At 23.3% G+C, this 20,836-nt stretch overlaps 6 protein-coding genes across 6 annotated transcripts; 1 reads left to right on the forward strand and 5 right to left on the reverse strand.

Moving 5' to 3' along the window:
* Nucleotides 1-156: 156 nt before the first annotated feature.
* On the reverse strand, nt 157-828 carry PY17X_0926600 (mitochondrial ribosomal protein L37, putative; the record flags this gene model as incomplete). Its single annotated transcript, XM_022956014.1, has 2 exons — nt 157-291; nt 517-828. The coding sequence occupies 2 exons, from the start codon at nt 826-828 to the stop codon at nt 157-159; spliced, it is 447 nt and encodes a 148-aa protein (XP_022812211.1).
* Nucleotides 829-1,780: 952 nt separating this feature from the next.
* On the reverse strand, nt 1,781-3,973 carry PY17X_0926700 (RAP protein, putative; the record flags this gene model as incomplete). Its single annotated transcript, XM_724125.2, has 1 exon — nt 1,781-3,973. The coding sequence occupies one exon, from the start codon at nt 3,971-3,973 to the stop codon at nt 1,781-1,783; it is 2,193 nt and encodes a 730-aa protein (XP_729218.2).
* A 1,926-nt stretch (nt 3,974-5,899) lies between these two features.
* PY17X_0926800 (golgi protein 2, putative) lies at nt 5,900-9,439 on the forward strand (the record flags this gene model as incomplete). Its single annotated transcript, XM_022956015.1, has 1 exon — nt 5,900-9,439. One exon carries the CDS (start codon nt 5,900-5,902, stop codon nt 9,437-9,439), a length of 3,540 nt encoding a protein of 1,179 aa, XP_022812212.1.
* Nucleotides 9,440-10,779: 1,340 nt separating this feature from the next.
* On the reverse strand, nt 10,780-12,548 carry PY17X_0926900 (elongation factor Tu; the record flags this gene model as incomplete). Its single annotated transcript, XM_719584.2, has 2 exons — nt 10,780-11,681; nt 11,837-12,548. The coding sequence occupies 2 exons, from the start codon at nt 12,546-12,548 to the stop codon at nt 10,780-10,782; spliced, it is 1,614 nt and encodes a 537-aa protein (XP_724677.2).
* Nucleotides 12,549-14,834: 2,286 nt separating this feature from the next.
* Nucleotides 14,835-16,733, reverse strand: PY17X_0927000 (processed variable antigen; the record flags this gene model as incomplete). Its single annotated transcript, XM_721849.2, has 1 exon — nt 14,835-16,733. One exon carries the CDS (start codon nt 16,731-16,733, stop codon nt 14,835-14,837), a length of 1,899 nt encoding a protein of 632 aa, XP_726942.2.
* Nucleotides 16,734-17,308: 575 nt separating this feature from the next.
* On the reverse strand, nt 17,309-19,798 carry PY17X_0927100 (leucine-rich repeat protein; the record flags this gene model as incomplete). Its single annotated transcript, XM_022956017.1, has 4 exons — nt 17,309-17,368; nt 17,519-17,628; nt 17,725-17,852; nt 17,958-19,798. 4 exons carry the CDS (start codon nt 19,796-19,798, stop codon nt 17,309-17,311), a joined length of 2,139 nt encoding a protein of 712 aa, XP_022812213.1.
* Between the last annotated feature and the right edge of the window lie 1,038 nt (nt 19,799-20,836).

A 20,836-nucleotide genomic window follows, 5' to 3' on the forward strand; every position in this document is an offset into this window, starting at 1 on the left:
TTGAAAAAATTATTTTATAATCATTTGGATAAAAAAAAAGCTTTTAAACTTTTTCTGTGTATAATCAATACCATTTCTTAATTTTTACACTAAGAAATTGTACAATCATATATGTGAATATATAAGTATATATCCTTTCTTGTATGCTTCTCAAATTCAAAGATCCCAAAAAATTGGTTTAACAGTTGATCTTTTGGATTTTTTCAATCTCATGTTATTCAATTTAATTATGTTTTTGTTATGTAATCTACGAAATCGGTGGTAGTCTTGTGCCGTAGCGTTTTCGACATTCTAAAAATTGAAAAAAAAATAAAATGTATATAAAAATATGTGAATTATATCCATATGTAATACGATATTTTGGTATACTACATTATATATTTCCCGTATTATGCATATATAAATGTGATAGCCGAAATGAATGTAGCATATAAGCATATTCAATAATAACGTCATTATATAACATTTTTACTTTGATATTCTTTTTTTAATAACTTTGTATTATTTCATAATTACCTTTCCGTATAAAAACATTAATGCGAGTTCACCATAACTCTTCAATGGTTTTTCAAGACTCCATAACCATTTGGGATATGCGTGATCTGGTAATATATCATGGTCTTTATCAACAGTATTATAAATATTAAAAATATGTACTTTCTCTGTGCTTTCAGTCGAATCTGTTCCAGTAGCCTTTTTATCTTGCCCTTTTTTTCCATGCTTTACTTTTGGAGCCAAGTTCCATTTACTTACAAAAATATATCTTTTAAATAATGAAAATATGGATGCATTTGAGTATAAAATATCATTTTTGTAAATTTGTATCATTGTAACTAATGCTATATCGCTTTCATTTTTTTATGATAAAATGTATATTTTTCTTTTCAAGCGCATCTTAATATATTCAAATTTTATCATATTATTTTTTTATTGGTTTGTTTACATACAAAATAACGAAATTTTTAAAATGTCACGGTACAAATATGCACATTTCAAAAATATAAGTATATTTCTTATTCCATATAAATATATTTATTTATACAATTTATATTTTTATTTAAAAAAATATTATTATGTGATGTACACAATTAGTTTTTGCTTTATCTGTATTATAGCTACATTTTTTCTATAATTATGGAGTAGTATGTTTCACTATCCATAGCTGTTATGGAGTGAAAACAATATATAAATACTATATTATGCATGGATAATATTTTACACAATTTTTATATATTCAAAATACACATGAACAAAAAAAAAGAAAAGCTATAAAAATTTCAATGAATTTTTACTCAAATTTGTTAACTTAATGGGAAATTATTATTCCCTTTTAAATAATGCATTTTTGATGGTAGAAAATTATTTGCAATGGATGCATGTCATATTAATTGTTTATGTTTTAAAAGATACACGCAAAGAAGTTTCCTTCAGATTTATGCGTAAATTAAAAGTTGGAGAATAAATCAAATAATATATTGTAAAAAACATAATAAAAAAATAAGAATAAGAATAAGAATAAGAATAAGAATAAAAATAAAAATGAAAATAAAAATTTAGCTAATTAGTTAATTTAATTAAGAGTGAGCAAACAAGAAGATTAGGCGCACGCATATGCTAAGAAAAGCTCGCTCATTAAGCTAGCCAATTGCAGGAGATAAAAATCAGTCATATGATTTTTTACCCCATTAACCAAAAAAATAAAAACAAAATAGCAAATAGTGTACTATGTTATCGTGCACCAAATTAATTCTGTATTTGTGCAAACATATTTAGCGTATTATTAATTCTGAATAAAAAGAGACGAATTTTTCAATATAATATTAGGTAGAGTATTAGATATGTAATCAATTTTTTGTTTATCCGTTGGCAAATTGCTCCATATTCTATGCGATATATGAATTATATTATATCCCATCTGCGATAAAAACTTATGTCTCCATTTTGACAAGGTTGTTAAACCTTCAGAATTTATATAATATTGAAAATGTGCATTTAATTCAATAATATAATTGGATTCAGGATGATAAATATCAACAATAAAAGGTCCACATTTAATTGAATTTAAGTGATCAATTTTTAGCATATTTAGCACATCACTAATTTCTTTATGTAATGTACTTGTATATCCACCACATATTTTGTCTCCTATTTTAACTGTAGATTTTTCTTTACCTTTTAAATTATAACTACTAATATGATTCGTCGCATTTTCCGTATTTAATAATTTCTCATTGTGCTGTATACTTATATTATTATCATTTTCATCCAATAAAGAAGGTGCTTCATTATGTTCAGAATTTCCTGAACACTCTTCATCGCTTTCAGACAATTCTTCATCACTTTCTGACCAGTCATCATCATTTTCGGAGAACTCATCACTTTCTGAATATTCATCATCACTGTTTAATATAGCTTTCTTTGAGTTTTCATTTTTAACTAACGTTTTTAATCGATTTATATGATCCAATTTTTTAATTTTTTTTAAATTTCCCTCTCTTGAATATTGCTGCAAAAAATATCGTTGTTCATCAGTAAGCTTGTAATATATTGATTCATGAAATAACACAATGTATAAATAAAGTATTTGCAAATGCCTTGTGTAATAATTAAAATGTTCTTTATAAAAAGTTGCTAGACTAACAAATTTTATTATCATTTCTTCATTAAAAAATTCTAAAAAGGTTATAGCCTTAATTGCTTTTAAATCTTTCCCTGTGAAATTATTTAATCTCTCTTCTAGAGTTATTTGTAAAGCTTTGCTATACACATTATTTGCTAAGCCTAATTTTGAAATAGAATTTGCGGATTTTATCAAAAAGTTATTTCTCAGAATAGGCCAACACAATGTCATGTTTTTTAATGCATAAATTAATTTGAAATCATTCCATTTTAATCTTGAACAACTTTGGAATAGATATACATAATGTTTTGGTTTCATATTATTTTCTCTTTTAAAAATTTCACACATTAAATTATTTATTAGCTTTTTATTAGTAACTTTGACAGATGCGATAGTTTGTAAATATCTTAACAAACTACGTACATGAACTTTGGTTGACAAATTTATTACTCTATTCATAAAAGCTAGCCAAATTTCTACATCAACATTTTTTCCCTTTCTAACTAATTTTGCCTCATTCATCATTAAAAATCTTAATTCTCTTGCTCTTACTGTATTTATTGTTGATATATCAGGAGTAGAATAATTTTCGGAAAACCAATATTTTTTTGGATTTATTCGGATTTTTTTCTCCTTTTTTTCTTCCAATATTTCAGATGATACATTTTTATCTAATAATTCATTATTTATATTGTTATGTTTATTATTAGAAATATTACTATTAGTTATTTTATTTAATAATTTTCTTTCGTTTTCATTTAACTTTTTCATATCAACTTTATCAAATTGTCTTTCTCTATCCTTTATAAAGGATTTATAAAAAGTGTTTTCCTTCATTCCATATACTCCTTTTTTTTCAAATGGATTAGGCATATACCAAAATGTGTTTAATTCTTTTTTCTTGTTTTCTTTATCTTCGTCTTTAATATCATTAATACCTAAATTCATATTTTCTTTTCCTTTCATCAATAATCGTTTTAAATTAACTTTATCATCATTTGGATGCGTGTTTTTAACATCCTTTTTAAGCATCTTCTTATATTCATGAGGCTTCAATTTTTTTTTCTCGCTTTTTTTTAATTCGTCCAATATTTTATCATAGTTTCTTTCTTGAAAAAAATTGCCTTCCTTATTAATTTCATCAGAGCTCATAATATTTTTTATTGGGGTATTTTTTATATTCTCATTCAACGGTATTGTTTTATGGGGAACCGCAAAATCCTGTTCCTGCTTTAAATATGATTTTTCAACCTTAGGTAACATCCATTTTTTATTTCTTTTTACCCAACTCTTTCTTTTCAAAATTTTTTCTTTTGCTAATTTGCTTATAAATTTCACATTTGTAAAAAACATTCTAAAGAAGGCTTATGATTTTCCAACACACATTTTTCAATGAGCATTTTCAAGGAACACTTTTCAAAAAAAATTCCTAATTATATGAACTGTGCATAATATAGTACCCACAAAATTAAATTTATGTATTACATAAATACGTTATTTAAGAACGGTAAAAAGTTCAAATGTGTAATAGTTTATAAACCATATTTTTCTTATTAAAGTTGAAAATAATTTCATTCTTATAAAATATAGTATTATATACTCAATATATGCATTATATAATGTATATATTCGTACCTATATATGGCATTAAAATATGTATAATAAAACATTAATTCTCATTAAATTAAAACCTATTTGAAAAAAAAAAAAAAAAAACACTAAAAAAGAAAAATGCAATATAATTATTTATTGCCGTACAGGTGATTTGTAATAATTTCCTAAAAATAATAGCTTTTTTTTTTTTTTTTTTTTTTTTTAATAATATATATTATATATATACAGATCTAAGTATTATTAATCTACCCATTTATTTATATTATTATAACGTCTGTTTTGTTTCGCATATTATATATATATATATAAATATTATGGGATCTTGCGCTTCCATTTTGCTCTTTTTTTTCTTATATTTATATAAATATACATATTAATCCCTTTTTGTAATTATAAAAAAATTTATATAATAAGTATATTTTTTTTCAAAAATTCGTGTTTTATATTTAAATAATTTTATCATATTTATAAATTTATGATATACAATAAAGCATTTCTTTTATTAAATATTAGAATGCAAAAATAAATACTTCAATTCAACTTGTATTATTTATATTAGTAACATTATTGTTATATATTTTATTCACAATATTTATATATAGGTACTTAAATAAGGTACTATTTTTTTTATTATATGTGTTTGTAGATATATGCTTAACAAAAAATAAATGAAATGATGATTAACGAAATAAAAGAATAATTAAAGTGATATAAAACGCGAGTTTAAATATGATAATTTATTATATACATATTACATATAAATGATTATATGCGTTCATTATATAGCAAAATATATCCATATGATTTCGATAGGATTATTAAGTTTGCATTAACAAAAATTTTATTTTAAATATAAATAAATATATATATATGTATATATTGTTTTATTTTTTGGAAATGTTTCATATTCAAATTGACACAACAATACAACACACAATTAGAGATATACACACATTATACGTCATGTATATATAACATGCATACCTGAGTATTGAAATATAGAGGGATGTAAAAATTATATTGTATACATCCATGTCCATTATAATACATTTATATATGCCGAGTTATATAAAGTAAGCATTTACATACATATATGTGTATTAATATATGCATTTTTGACATATTAAAATATGATTTAGTGTTATGAATATATCCAGCATTTTCCCTTTATTCCATATAGTCATAGCGAATAAAAAATGCCTAATTATATTATTTTTTTTAAGAATTTTTATATTTTTTAATTTTAAGCATGAAATGTTTACGCATAAAACAAAAAAAGAAAAAGGGAAATAAATAAAAATAAAATTATAGCTTGTTAATCCACGAGACAAGCATTCATTTTACAATATAATGAAATACTTTGCATTTTTATAGTTGTTAATGATATATACATGTATTCATATGAAATTATTCCTACATTTATAAAAATAATGTGAATTATTATAAGCATTATTTTCAAATTTATTTCCGTATTAGTGTTATTATTAATTTTAATTTAAAATTGATATTTTATATTTTATATTATTTGTCTAAAAAAAGTAAATTTTTGTAAATACTTGAAATTCATTATTTATTTTTATATCTCCTTCTTTTTTTAACCTCTTTCCATGTTTTAAGCTTAATGCTATCATATTGTTATAATCCTGATATAATTTTTTCGTAGAAATGACTTTATTGATTAGATGTGTGCTTTTATATTTACTTGTTTTAGTATGTATAAATTGTTCAAATGAAAATAATCAATCAAACAACAATGACGCTAAAAACAATGGTGTAGGAGGAAACCAAAATGGGATAGATTTAAGTCAGATTCAAAACATTTTGGATTCTATAAAAGCTAATAGTAAGGATAGTTCGAATCAAAATAATGGAAGCCAAACAAGTAGTAGTAATAATAATAGTAATAATATAATGAACTTAATAAATAATCTTAGTAATTCTAATAATGCAAGCGCAGGAAACGGACTTGACAATTTAACAAAATTGCTTGGGAATTTGGGGAAAAAAGATGGAGATCAAAGCGGAGGAAGTGGGCTTGAAAATTTAACAAAGTTGTTTGGAAATTTGGGGAAAAAAGATGGAGATCAAAGCGGAGGAAGTGGACTTGAAAATTTAACAAAGTTGTTTGGAAATTTGGGGAAAAAAGATGGAGATCAAAGCGGAGGAAGTGGAATTGAAGGTTTAACAAAATTGTTTGGAAATTTGGGGAAAAAAGATGGAGATCAAAGCGGAGGAAGTGGAATTGAAGGTTTAACAAAACTGCTTGGGAATCAAAGCGGAGGAAGTGGGCTTGAAGGTTTAACAAAATTGTTTGGAGATTTGGGGAAAAAAGATGGAGATCAAAGCGGAGGAAGTGGAATTGAAGGTTTAACAAAACTGCTTGGGAATCAAAGCGGAGGAAGTGGGCTTGAAGGTTTAACAAAATTGTTTGGAAATTTGGGGAAAAAAGATGGAGATCAAAGCGGAGGAAGTGGACTTGAAAATTTAACAAAGTTGCTTGGGAATTTGGGGAAAAAGGATGGAGATCAAAACGAGAAAAATCCCCTCGAAAGTTTAACAAAGTTATTTGGGAATGGAGGTAAAGGTGAAGGAAATGAAAAAGTAGGAAACCTACTTGATGGTTTATCAAGCTTGATTGGAAATTTTAGTAAAAAAAGTGGGGATGAAAATAAAAAGAATCCGTTTCATGATATTCATTCATTATTTGGAAATTGGTTAAGTGATGATAATTCTAAAGATGCACCATTTTTATTAGATAATAGTGTTGATCATTTTTCCGAAAAATCAAAACAGGCAATATTGTCACAATATAATCGTGATGAAAGAGAATTATTAAACCAATTAGAATCTTTAATAAATAAAAATAAAGTTCTTACTAATATTAAAGAAATCAATGAAAAAAATGCAAAACTGAAAGCTCATATTTCTACATTAAAAGAGAAATATAATCCATATTCATATGAAGGGCAATTATTAAATGATATGATAAATGAAGATGATATAAAAAATAAATATAATATAGATGATACATTTGAGAATAAGATATATGAGATAGCAAAAAAAGGTATAGTATATGAAGAAATGAGTGACTTAGAAAAAGATAAAAAAAGTGAGATGTTTGAAGATATCAATGAATTAGATAATAAGGATGCAAAGGATAGTGGTACAATTAATATTCATACAATAAAACATGATCAAATTGAAAACGATTCATTATTAAGAGGTATACTACATGGGGGTAAAGACAATTTACATGAATGCAATTGTTTTTCTAACAAAGTAAAAAAATGTATATTTTCATATATTAATTATAGCAATTTAGAATATATGCTAGGAAGTTTAAATATTGATGTAAATTCTATGGTAACAAAATATATAAGTGATAACACAAAAAATCATAATTTTAAAAAATCTAAATCGTTTCTTGTTCCTTTACCACCATTAAATGCTAAATCTAATATAAAGAATGTAAATGAATATATACTAAGAGTCCCACGTGTTTTATTTTTGGCAACAAAGAAATCATTTTCTTCATCAACAGATCGATATTTTTTTAATTTGTATGATATAATGGAGAGTCAATTAAAATGGAATGTGTATATATGGGGATATGGATTTAAACATTATCCTTTATTTTTTACAAAAAATTTACATACATTATTACATAAATATGATCATCAAATAGGTCGTGAACCATTTGATTTAATATTTGTTCATAGTAGCTTTATATCTAATTATTATAATCATTATTTTTTTTTGAAAAATATGCCTAAAATGACAACCTTGATATTTATAAATGATGGATGGGACAGTAATGTAAAAAAATCATATATGAATTTAATTCCGCACATTTTTTTTCAAAACCAAGTAAATATATTTGAATATAATCCATTAAATAGTATAGATATAGAAACAGAGAAAAATAAGTTAAATAACAATATATGGAATAAAGTATCTAATAATAGTACAAACAACGTTATCACAAATAAGCACAAAAAGAAAAAGGATATAAAGAAGAGTAGTAATACTTTTTCTGATGACAATATTGATTCAGATAATAATGAATTATGGAATACAGATGATGATAATATAAATGAACATACCTTATGGGCATTTTTACCCCATGGTATAAATCCATGTTGTTCTAAACATGTGGATATGTGTTTTGAGGTAAAAGGGAATGAAAATGGATATAAAAAGAATCCTCGATTTTATTATAATATTGCCCAAAAGATAGAAAATAAATATAGAAGAAGCATAAAATTAAGTTATTCACTACTTGATTTATTTGTACCTGAATGTGCTTTTAAAGAACCACCCATTGGTATGTTTGACATAAGTAATAGAGATATAGATATTTTATATTTATATAATACAACATCGAGTAACTATAATGATTTTCTTATACAAAAAATTATGGATCATATATATAATAAGAATATAAATAATTTAAAAGATCGAATACATAAATATGAAGTGGATTCTTATTATTGGAAAGTTTGGGGATTGCAAACAACTCATAAACTTATAAAAAATAAAATGAAAGAATATTCAGACATATTAAAAAGAAGTAAAATTTGTGTAATTAGTTCAAAATATGCAGGTATGTTAAATAAAATGGTTATAGATGCCATATTTAGTGGTTGTATTGTTATAACTGATAAAAGTCATAATAAAGATATTAACAAATATATAGTATTGACACAAATACCATATGAATATTATGAAATTCCTGATTTAATATATAATAATGAAAATATAAATTCTTTGGCAATCGATTTAATTAAGAAAATTACTACAACTCTTAATGAAGTATATAGTGGCGCAAGAGATCAGATGAGAATAGATGCATTTAAAGCAGTTTTAAATACATATACTTATCCTGGTATAATTTTAAATTGGATTTTGCCTACATTATATTTCCATCATAATAAAGAAAAATACGAAATTAACAATAATTATTTTGTTTTACCACAATATTTTAAAAGTATTATATCAAAGAGCTTAAAAACAAGTAGTGCTAAAAGAGAAAAAATTATAGCGAATATTGATTTGTCTTTACAAGAAGATTTAATAATGAATAATAATGAAGTCTTAATATGGTTTATAATATGGGTTATAATTTTTTCTGTTATATTTTGTTATATATTAAAAAATAACAGTATAGTTAGTTATTTTTTTAAACAGAGAAAATTACACCTATGAGAATAATACGGCTTGGGAAATCAGAGAAGCATATGTGAAAATATCGACCTCATAAAAATAAGTATATACTATTTCTGCATATGTATATATGCTTATGTTGGTATAAGAATCCTAGTTTAGCATTTACATTTTTGAAACAAATACCTGTTGTTATGTCTTATCAGTGGAAATAAAACTAGGTCCTTTAGATAATAAATAATTGATTATAATAATTGTCATATAAAAAAAGGAATAGCATTAAAATTGTTAAGTATATAATAACATTTGATCCATGTTATTACTCAATATCTTTCATATTCCATTTTTTTATAGTATCGTAAAACCTACTGTTTACATATCTATATAATTTGTTATTTTTTCAAAATAGTATAGCACGCTATTTTTGATCTGTTTTATGTCATACATATATATATATATATATAAATATTTTTATTGTACATGTGTGTATATATTCCCCATTTAAATTTGTTATTGTTTAATTTTCTACCTTGTAAAATTTTCACACATATATTTTATCTATATATGAAATTTTTTTTTTCCTATGTGGATAACTTTCTTTTTAAATTTATAAATATAATTCGCACTTTGCAAACATGAATATATGATATTAAATATATTTATTCTATATGGGTTTAAATTTATTAAGGAAATAAATGTTTATTCAAATAAGTGGGGATCATTTTATATATTAATCTTCGTTTTTTTTTCTTATTTTATAATTACATCATATTTTGTCGGAATTGTGTTAAAAAAAATTCTGGGGGGGTTTTATACATAAAGTATAGCAATGAAGTTTCAAACGCAATATGTGTGATCCAATAATAATTATTTCATATTCGAAGAATAAAATAAGGTAATATTTGCAAACATGGGTAATATTTTCTATGACAAATATAATTAATATTATATATTCCGATTATGTTTTTGGAAAAAGGTGCCATTTTTGTGGTATGATAAATGGATCCAAAGAAAAAGATAAAAATATATCGTACATACATGTACTTGATATATGCAGGATGTGGATATATATGTACATACTCAATAGAACATTTTCGAAAATGTATATGCATATATGTGATAAACTTTTTCTTAGAATTCTCAAAAAAAAAGATGAAAAAAAAAGTGGCACATGGAATATATATCGTATTATTCATATACAAAATTGAATATATAATATATGTATTATAAAAGGTATTTTTTTTTCTTTTGTTTCCATCTTATATTAGTTGGCTTAAAATAGTGTATCCGTTTAGAAACAAAAAAAAGAAAAAAAAAAAAAAATTTACATGTGTACATGCCATTTCCTAGGTTTATAATAATTCAACAGAAACTTTGATATTTTAATTTTTTAATTCAAGAATTTTTCCTATAGCTATAGTTCTTCCTTGATCTCTTAAAGTAAATCTGCCTAATTGTGGTAATTTATCATAAACCTCTATACAAACTGGATTTGATAATAAAAAGTGTGCAGTAACAATACAATCATTCTTAATAAATTTGGGTTTTATTTTTTTTTTTTTTGATTTTTTATCGATAACTTCTAACATATCAATAAATTGTATTTCTTCACATGTTGTATGAGCATGGAATATACAAAAATATCCTGCTGTTATAATTGGTTTATGTTCTAACAATTCTACAATTGCTACTCTACCTATAAATTCACTAACCACTGAACATAAGCTCAATGAATCACATAATACAAACCCTTTACTAATTTGATCTTCTTCTACACCTAATAATTTGACACGAACATTTTCTCCAGGCTTAGCATAAGGGACTTCATCATCTTCTACATATACATTTGTGACTTTTACTTTAACTTTATTTGGCATTAAAATACAATTCATATTACTTCCATATAATGTTCCAGATTCAATTTTACCAACAGCAACTATACCGTTATCTTTGTATCCTTCTAATAATGGAATTCTTAATGGGCCATTTTCATCCCAAGGGGGTGGAGATAACGAATTTAAAATTTGAAATAAAGTTGGTTTCGATATATCATACCAACTACCTCGTGGATCATGTAATTTTGAATTTTTATCGGATATATGTTCAGATAAATTTTGTCCTGATAATCCAGATATTGGGACAAAAAACACATCTTTATTTATATTATATCCACATGATTTTATAAATGGGGTTATTTTTTTTTGAATTTCGTCATATCTGCTTTCGCTCCAGTTACATGTTGGGTCGTCCATTTTGTTTATCGCCACTATTAGTTGGTTTATTCCTAAAAAAAAAAAAAATATATATATATATAAATATAAAAATATATCACAATTATTATGATAGTATGAAATTATAAATGTATATATTGATTAAATAAAACAGAATAATAATATATTTTCAACTATAATTATATATTTTTTTTCTGTAATATTTTACCTAATGTTTTTGCCAACAGAGTATGTTCTCTGGTTTGCCCACCCCTTTCAAAACCAGTTTCAAACTCTCCCTTTCTTGCAGATATAATTAATACCCCAATATCTGCTTGAGCTGCACCACTAATCATATTTGGTATAAAATTTTTATGTCCTGGTGCATCTAAAATAGTAAATCTTCTATCTTTTGTTTCGAAATGTGCTCTACCTACTTCTACAGTTTTTCCTTTTTGTCTTTCTTCTTCATTTATATCCATAATAAATGCTAAAAACCAACTTTCTCTGTTTTTTTCTTTTGCTTCTCTTTCATATTTTTCGATTGTTCTATCATCAACATATCCTAAAATATACAAAATATTTCCACATGCTGTTGATTTTCCAGCATCTACATGACCAATAAATATAATATTTAAATGGGGTCTAGAATCCACTTGTACTAAACTAACTTTTTTATCTATTCCCTTATCTTCTTGTATTTCTTTTTCTACTTTTGCAACTTCGATTTCTTCATTTTTTTCAGGGGTTAAACACATTTTGCTTATTTTATTTTCCACATCAGCTATTGAATCGCCATCGTTAATATTTTCTGAAATTATTTCATTTTGCCCGCTTATTTCATTTTGCTCGCTTATTTCAGTTTGACTCTCTACATTATATGGTGTACCGGGATAATACACAGGAGCATTTGCATTGAATGTAAAAGGCTCATTATTCATCTGCACATGTAAGATAAAAATAATATATGCTGATATATATGGCCAAACATATACAATGTGAAAATAGAACGCTACATGTATGTATATATATATATATATATATATATATCAAGCATGAAATTTCAAAAGGCAATTGTGAAAAATATACAGATATTTACATATCATAGAAATATCTTTGAACATAATAAAAAGCAGAATATGTACAACTATATACACCCTAAATAACTATATAGTATGTAAAAAAAAAAAAAAAGATGATGAAAAATTAATAAAAAAATATTTTTTAAATTAAATCGCTTACATTTAAAAATGAGGAAAATTTTAAACAATTATAAAATTATTTTTAATAATTAATTTAAAAGAAAAAAAGTATTATTTTTTTTCTTTATTTTATATTATCCCTCTCAATAGTTTATTACAAATAAAAGAAATAAGTCTCTCTCTTTTGTGTATTATTCCTTAAGATTTTTTCTCTTTTATTTGTCCATACTCTTATAGAATTGTTTTAAAATACATGATAAAATAATAATATATTTCCTTTTTAATTTTAATTAAAAGTAATAAACCCTGATCACATGGTATTATTTTGATTATAAATGGCAACGTTTTTTTTCCAACATCAGATTCATAAATATATAATATTATTATGTAATATGTATATATGTAATATGTATATATATAATATGTATATATGTAATATGTATATATGTAATATATATGGATATGCGTATATATTATTATTATTATTTAAGTGGGATATATAATATATACAATTAAAATAAATAGCGTGACCAAGTCAAATGTATCACTATACATATACATACATGCATGCAATATATATAGTACTTTATTTATTTTTTATTTCATACAATTTAGAAAAAAGGAAAAAATACGCTTAGCATAAACTAAAATAGTATTAATAAAAGTTATTATATAATTTTTTTTAAGATCATTGAATTTTTTTTTTTAATTAAAAAAAAATATTTTAAAAAATTGTTTAAAAAAAAATAAAAATTTCAAACTTTTGATAGATATAAAAAAATAGCCATAAAGCTATAGAATAAATAAAAGTTGTGTATTATATATATATTCGATTTTTTATATACATAAAATGATATATTTCAATGTGCATTATATAAACATATTTTATATCAAAATTAAATATGAAAAAAAAAATACAAAAATAATCTTATTATTGTTGTAAAGTTCATTCCTATTAACAATTTTCCATGAGATTATATTTTTGCTTATACACATAAATATATGGCATATAAAATTGTGAATTTAATTTTCCTATCAGTTTTCCTTTGGCTCATTATCGGCATAATGTGTGTTGTATTTAAAAAAAATATATAAATAAATATAATGATTTTCACATTAATAGTATTATCATAGTTAAAAAATAATAATTTCAAAGGATATCATTGTAAAGTATGTAATAAGACTATATGTCAAACGTCTGACCAATATTATTTTTTTAATTTTGATACGAAAATAATAAATAATATAATATATATTATAAAAATAAAACTTGAAAAATAGTAAAAATTTTGTTAATTTTTGTGCCTAGTAACATTCTACAAATGTAAAAAAATGTTCGAAATTTAATATATCCTGAAAATATGTAATAGAATAAAATGTGTGTATACATGTATGAGAACAATTTCTTTAATTTTGGATAAATTATATTTTTCTTTAAAATAATAGTAAAACATATTTATAAATATCTTATTAGGTCTTTTGTTTATTACAATTTAAAACACTTGGTGATTAGAAAATGAAGTGTCGTAAAAGTATTGGCATTACAATAAAAGTTTTATAATAGATAATTAAAAAGGAAATAAAAGGGGGTATATTATTATAGTTTGGTCGAAATGTTTTAATACAAATTATTAAAAACTAAGAAAATAATAAACTAAAAAACAATGAAATAGTAGAAGGGAAAATAATAACGGAAAGGATATTGCACATTGAAATAATTTACATTAAAAAAAAAATGAAAATAAAGTAATAACTGATAAATGAAAAATAAGGTAATAACTGATAAATGAAAATAAAGTAATAACTGATAAATGAAAATAAGGTAATAACTGATAAATGAAAATAAGGTAATAACTGATAAATGAAAAATAAGGTAATAACTGATAAATGAAAAATAAGGTAATAACTGATAAATGAAAAATAAGGTAATAACTGATAAATGAAAAATAAGGTAATAACTGATAAATGAAAAATAAGGTGATAACTGATAAATGAACCAAATGTGGAATAATGTACATATTTTTCTTATAAATTATAATAAAAAAAATATTTTACAAAAACAACAAAAGAAACAAATACAAGAATTAACAAAGAAGATGAAATGGAATCTAACATAAAAAATCTATGAATAATAGGAGATCGTGAATTATCAAGAGCAAGAATACTTTTATTTTTTTTTTTTAAAAAATATTGTGTTATGCTTTCTAATCTTTCAGTAGTATTAGTTGTTTTAAACCAAGACCATTTTTGTATAGATCTGGATATAATAGCACTACTTAACGAAAAAGAAAAATTTTCTAATTCTTCATTTGATGGTTCAGAAGATGTTAATTTTATATTTCTAAATTTTGTATTAAATAATCGAACCCCTGCATTTCCAAAACGATTTAATTGATATCTTATACATAATAAGCATATTCTTGAAAAAATAATACAAGAGTAATATTTTTGGGCAGCATATATAGGGTTGTTAATATCTGCATGGCTAGTAGTAGTTTTTACATCTTTTGCATTATAAACAATATCTTTATATTGTTCATAATAAAATGAAATGGATTTTATATCATCTTCAACCTCAATTTTATTTAATAATTTTTTTAATGCATCTAATTTTATGATTTCTTCATCAACAAGATTATATTTTGATTCTTTTCGGCATTTAATATTACTAGTATTTGTAGAAGAAACAATAGATGATGTATTGTTAGATGTATTGTTAGATGTATTGTTAGGTGTATTCATCTGATATGTAATTGCTTTAGTTTCAGATTCAGTTACATCTGCACATACACTCAAATTATAATCATAAAAATTTACAGGAATGGATTCGTCAAATAAAGGAGAATGGCTAGCTATATTATAATCATATTGGCTAAAATATATTATATTATATAAAATAACTCTATAATTAGCAACACATTTAACTATAAAAGCTTGTGTAGTAACACTTCGTTCTAAAATCTTAACATGAATACCATACATTTTATCGTTATGCTTATTATTATTAGAAGTAATAGCAAATATACCTTCCTTGGATACTAATTCAATAAGATCTATAAATTTTTTATTATAAATATTTATTTGAAATATTTCACCAGGAAAATATGGACCAAACGATAATGGAGCTTTATATATAGGTATCATAGATGAATTTTTAATAGCATCAAATCTTTCTTGTAACACTTTTTTTTCTTTTTCTATTCTTATAATTTCGATTTCTTTTAATCTTTTTGCATATGCTTTTGGATATTTTTCTTTTATTAATTCTGCCAATAATATATTAACATTTTGTTTATCTCCCATATATGATCTACATAATGGGCATGTATCATTATATTCTTTTGCTTTTTCTAAACAATCTCTACAAAAATTATGACCACATGGTATTGTCACAGGCATTATTAAAAGTTTCATACATATTACGCATTCAAGATCTGATGATATTTGTTTTTCATTATGTTCAGAATTTTTATTTAAAATATTATTGTTATCATTTGTATTCTCTTTTTTTTCAAATTCATCCTTGTTACTTTCATCATATTCTTTTGCGTCCTCAAATATATTTAGTTCACTATTTGAGACTTTATTTTTATTCAATTCCAAACTTTTATCAATTTTTTTATTCTCCATTTCGATACTACTTTTATTATTGTTTAATTCGCCATTTTTAAATAGGTCACCGCTTCTTATCTCGGTCACTTCTTTCGCCTCGTTCACTTCTTTTACTTCTTTCGCCTCGTTCACTTCTTTTACTTCTTTCGCTTCTTTCGCTTCTTTCACTTCTTTCGCTTCTTTCGCCTCTTCCGCTTCTTCCGCTTCTTTCGCTTCTTTCGTTTCTTTCACTTCTTTTACTTCGCTTGATTCATGCATAGATAAATTTACATCCAATTTAAAATTTCCCTTTAGTTTTTTCTGCTCAGCCATTTCGATTTAATTAATTAATATTTTTTTGTATTTATTTTTTTCATTATATATTCAATAATTTTATTTTGCCTTTTTTAATTTTTGCGAATTTAATATTATTGCGTATTATTTTTTATTATAGTATTCGATTATAATACTTGAAATTTTTTTTTTAATTATTTTATTGGGAAATTATATATTCTTTTTTTATTATTGATTAAAAATAGAAAAAGAAATTATATAATATTATTAAAAATTACGATATCACATTTTTAATGTTTATTCATGCAATATATATATTAAATTTAAAATCGCATAATTATATGCATATTTTTGAAAATCTGTTTATTTTATAGTTTTATGCACTACGAAAAAAAAAAGGAAATATTTAAAAAAAAAAAAAAAAAAAAAAAAAAAAAGTGGAAAATAAAAATATGCAAATTGCGCAAAGTTAATAAAATATTAAAATATGGAAATACTTAAAAAAATTATAAATCGAATTTTAACTTAAAAAAAAAAATAAATGGTATTAACAAATTTAATTATTTTAAATCAGTTTCCGAAACGTGGGTATTATAATTTCCCCACATTTTTTTTTAATCCTTCTCAAGAGATTCAATATCGGTATAAATTGATGTCTCAAACATTTTCAACTCCTAAAAATAGGCGAATAATAAAAGTGTAGTAAATTATTTGCATGAAACTGCAAAATGTAATCACATACATATATTACATAAATAGTAATATGAAAAGAATGAATAAAAAATCGGATATATATTATCATGTTATAGTTAATATGCGCTTACGTTATAAATATGAACACGGATGGATGTGCATCCCATTCTTAATAAAGCTTCTTCGCACACAGATCTATCAATTGAACATTGATACGCTCCAATATCTTTTAATTTATTTCCTATATGGTAATAAGATTGCATTAAATTTGTAAATAAAAAAACTTTTGTTTCTTTTTTAATAATACATAAAAAAAAATATATATTAAAATATTTACCTGATGCAATTTCGAGTCCATTCACATTGCAAAAACTATTATTGACTTTCCAACAGTTTGAAAAATCGATTGATGTTAAATTTTTGCAATACTTAAAAATTTCTCTTATGCAAAAATTGTCTACATTTCTGGAAAAAAAAAAAAATAAAATAAAAAGAAAAAAAAAATATTTAGGTTTATATGTAAATATATAATGCATATAATATTAATGGTTTAAGCCCTCTTTGACTTACGAGAGAGAAGCGATTTTGATTTTTCTTAACCCTGTTAAATATCTGGGTATTTTAAAAATTGTACTATTACGCACTTCGAATGTTTTTGATATATCGAGGGTTTTCAAACCTTTTGAGGTATTGCATACAGTTTCAATAACATCGTTTGATATTTTAGTATCAGCCAAATTTAAAGCTAAAAGGTTTGGAAAATTTTTAAAAATAATGAATGAAGAATTATCAATATTACATCCCTTTAAATTAAGTATTTTTAAATTTTTTCCGATCATGTATAAATTTGAAATGTCTGTAAGATTTTTTGTATAAGTTATTTCAAAGCATATTAGATTGATTAGTGGTGTATCTAGTTGTATATTCTCTTCTATCATATTTGTGTGGTTGGTAATATTTGCATTGTAATTGATATCGACACTGGGTGCACTACAATTTTTGGGTGCACTAAACAATGCTTTGAGAGTGTCGTCAGAGTGATAATTAGACACATTAATGGAAGATATAATATTTCCCATATATAATTTTTTCAATGAAGTTTTAAATTTTAATGGATATATACCTTCATGACTTATTTTATAGCAGTTCCTTATATCAACTATTTGCAAATTTTTAAATCTGTGTAACAAATATTTTAAGTTTGAATCTGTTATTTTATTACAATTTTTTAAACATAATACTTTTAAGGTTTTATTAAATTGAATATGATTAGAATTAGCTAATATATTAAAATGATGGGATGTTATATGTGAACATCCAGATAAATCTAATACCTCAATATTTACAGAAAAATATATTGTTTTTAATATGCTTTCTGGAGAAATTGAATTTTTTAGAGATTCATTATATATTAATTTTTTTCTTAACAAACGACTAAGCTTACAAAATCTTTTATTTAATAACATCAAATTTTTATTTTCAATACATGAAAATATATATCTAAATATATCATCACCTATATTATTAAAAATATCATATTTATCATGTTTACTAAAATGATGAGCTCTTTTTATAAGATTATCTGATTTTTTTTTTATTTCCATTTTATTTTGGTTATTTACAGGGACACATATATTTTTCTTTTTGATTATAGAAGTAAATGAAATTTTATTGTCTCCTTCCTTTACTGAAGTAACTAATTCTGTCTTATATGGTATACAACTTCCTGTCTGATTAAGTGTTATAATTTTATGACATTTATTAGGTTGGTTATTTTTTTCGTTTAATTTGTTTATTCTACTGTTTACATCATCACCTTCTATTTTACTACAAACTTTAATATTCATAAGATTTGTGTGCATTGTTTTTTTTTCTTTATCTTGATAACTTTCTGTATTTCCATCATTTATTTCAGCATTTTTGTTTTGATCTTTAATTCGCATAAAAAACTCTTTATATGCATTATATGTTGGGGTTGTTGGAGTTTCATTTTTTTCCGAATTAAGTTTTATTTTTTTGGTTGACAATATACTACTTAATATTGTATTATCTGATTTATCGGTTAATAAAATGTTATTTTTACGTTTAAAGCTATTTGCTATGTTTTCTATTTCTTTTTTTATTTCAGGGTTTTCATGGGTCTTTTTAAATAAGGTTTTATTTGTATTCTTCTCAATATTTTGTGTTATATTTTTAGGAGTAAAAAAAATATCTGTATCATTTTCATTATTATCACATTCTTCATTGGTCTTATCTTTGAAAGTTTCAGTTACATTTGAAAACAAAGACCATATATTTTTTTTTTTTATACTAATTTCATTTTCATTACTTTTTTTATTTTTCCCATCCTTACGATTTACATTACTATTTTTGAACAAATCGTTTATATTTATTTTTTTCTTATCATTCATTTTTTTTTTGAAACTATTTTTATCAATTTTTTTGCATTTTATTCTTATATTTAATCATTAGGGGGGGTTAGGATTGAAAAAAAGAAAATGAAGCCAGAGTGGAGCAAAATTCAAAACAAATACAAAATTAAATATTATAAAAAGAGACAGATTATAGGCATAACATATATAAAAATGGAGAAACGATTTATAAACCACGTTTGTGTGTGTGTGTGTGTATGGCTTATCTATATTTAATACAAATTGTCATTTATCATTTGGCTCTTGGAAAATACCAAGCTAAAATTATGAGAATAGTTAAAAGGAAATGTGTTTTTCGCTACATATACATATGATTATTAAAAAGATAATATATATATTTTTTTAAATGGGTAATTAAAAAAACGATTAATTAATCAAATAAGCAAATAAATTATTAAAAATTAAGTACATATATATTAATGATTACATTGCATGCCAATTATGCATAAACTTGTCATTTAAAGAGCATTTTATTTGCCTTATTCCTGGCATATGCATTTTAAGTTTTACATGAAAACACGAATACAATATATATTACACAATATGCAAAAATATTAAATATAGCATTAGCTATGGTATGTATAAATAAAAGTAGCATTAGCTATGGTATGTATAAATAAAAGTAGCATTAGCTATGGTATGTATAAATAAAAGTAGCATTAGCTATGGTATGTATAAATAAAAGTAGCATTAGCTATGGTATGTATATAATATAAATATATATTTTTTTTATTATATTTGCAATGTGTACGAGCATATATTCATCATTTTGTTTACCAAATTAAATTGAAAGAAATCATTAAATGAGCATTATATATATAGTATTTTTTTTAATAAAAAATGAAAGAATTTCATCTTATCAATTTTTTTTACATTTCAATGTATTATAAAGGAAATTCAAAATTTGAGAAGGAAAATAAGTAGCAAAAAAAAATAAAAAGAAAGCTTTTGAATGTAAAAGGGGGTTTATTTGTTTTTATTACATTCCTCGACAAAAAGTTAATATTTTAAAAATGT

This window comes from Plasmodium yoelii, assembly GCF_900002385.2.
Source record: "Plasmodium yoelii strain 17X genome assembly, chromosome: 9".
NCBI lineage: Eukaryota > Apicomplexa > Aconoidasida > Haemosporida > Plasmodiidae > Plasmodium > Plasmodium yoelii.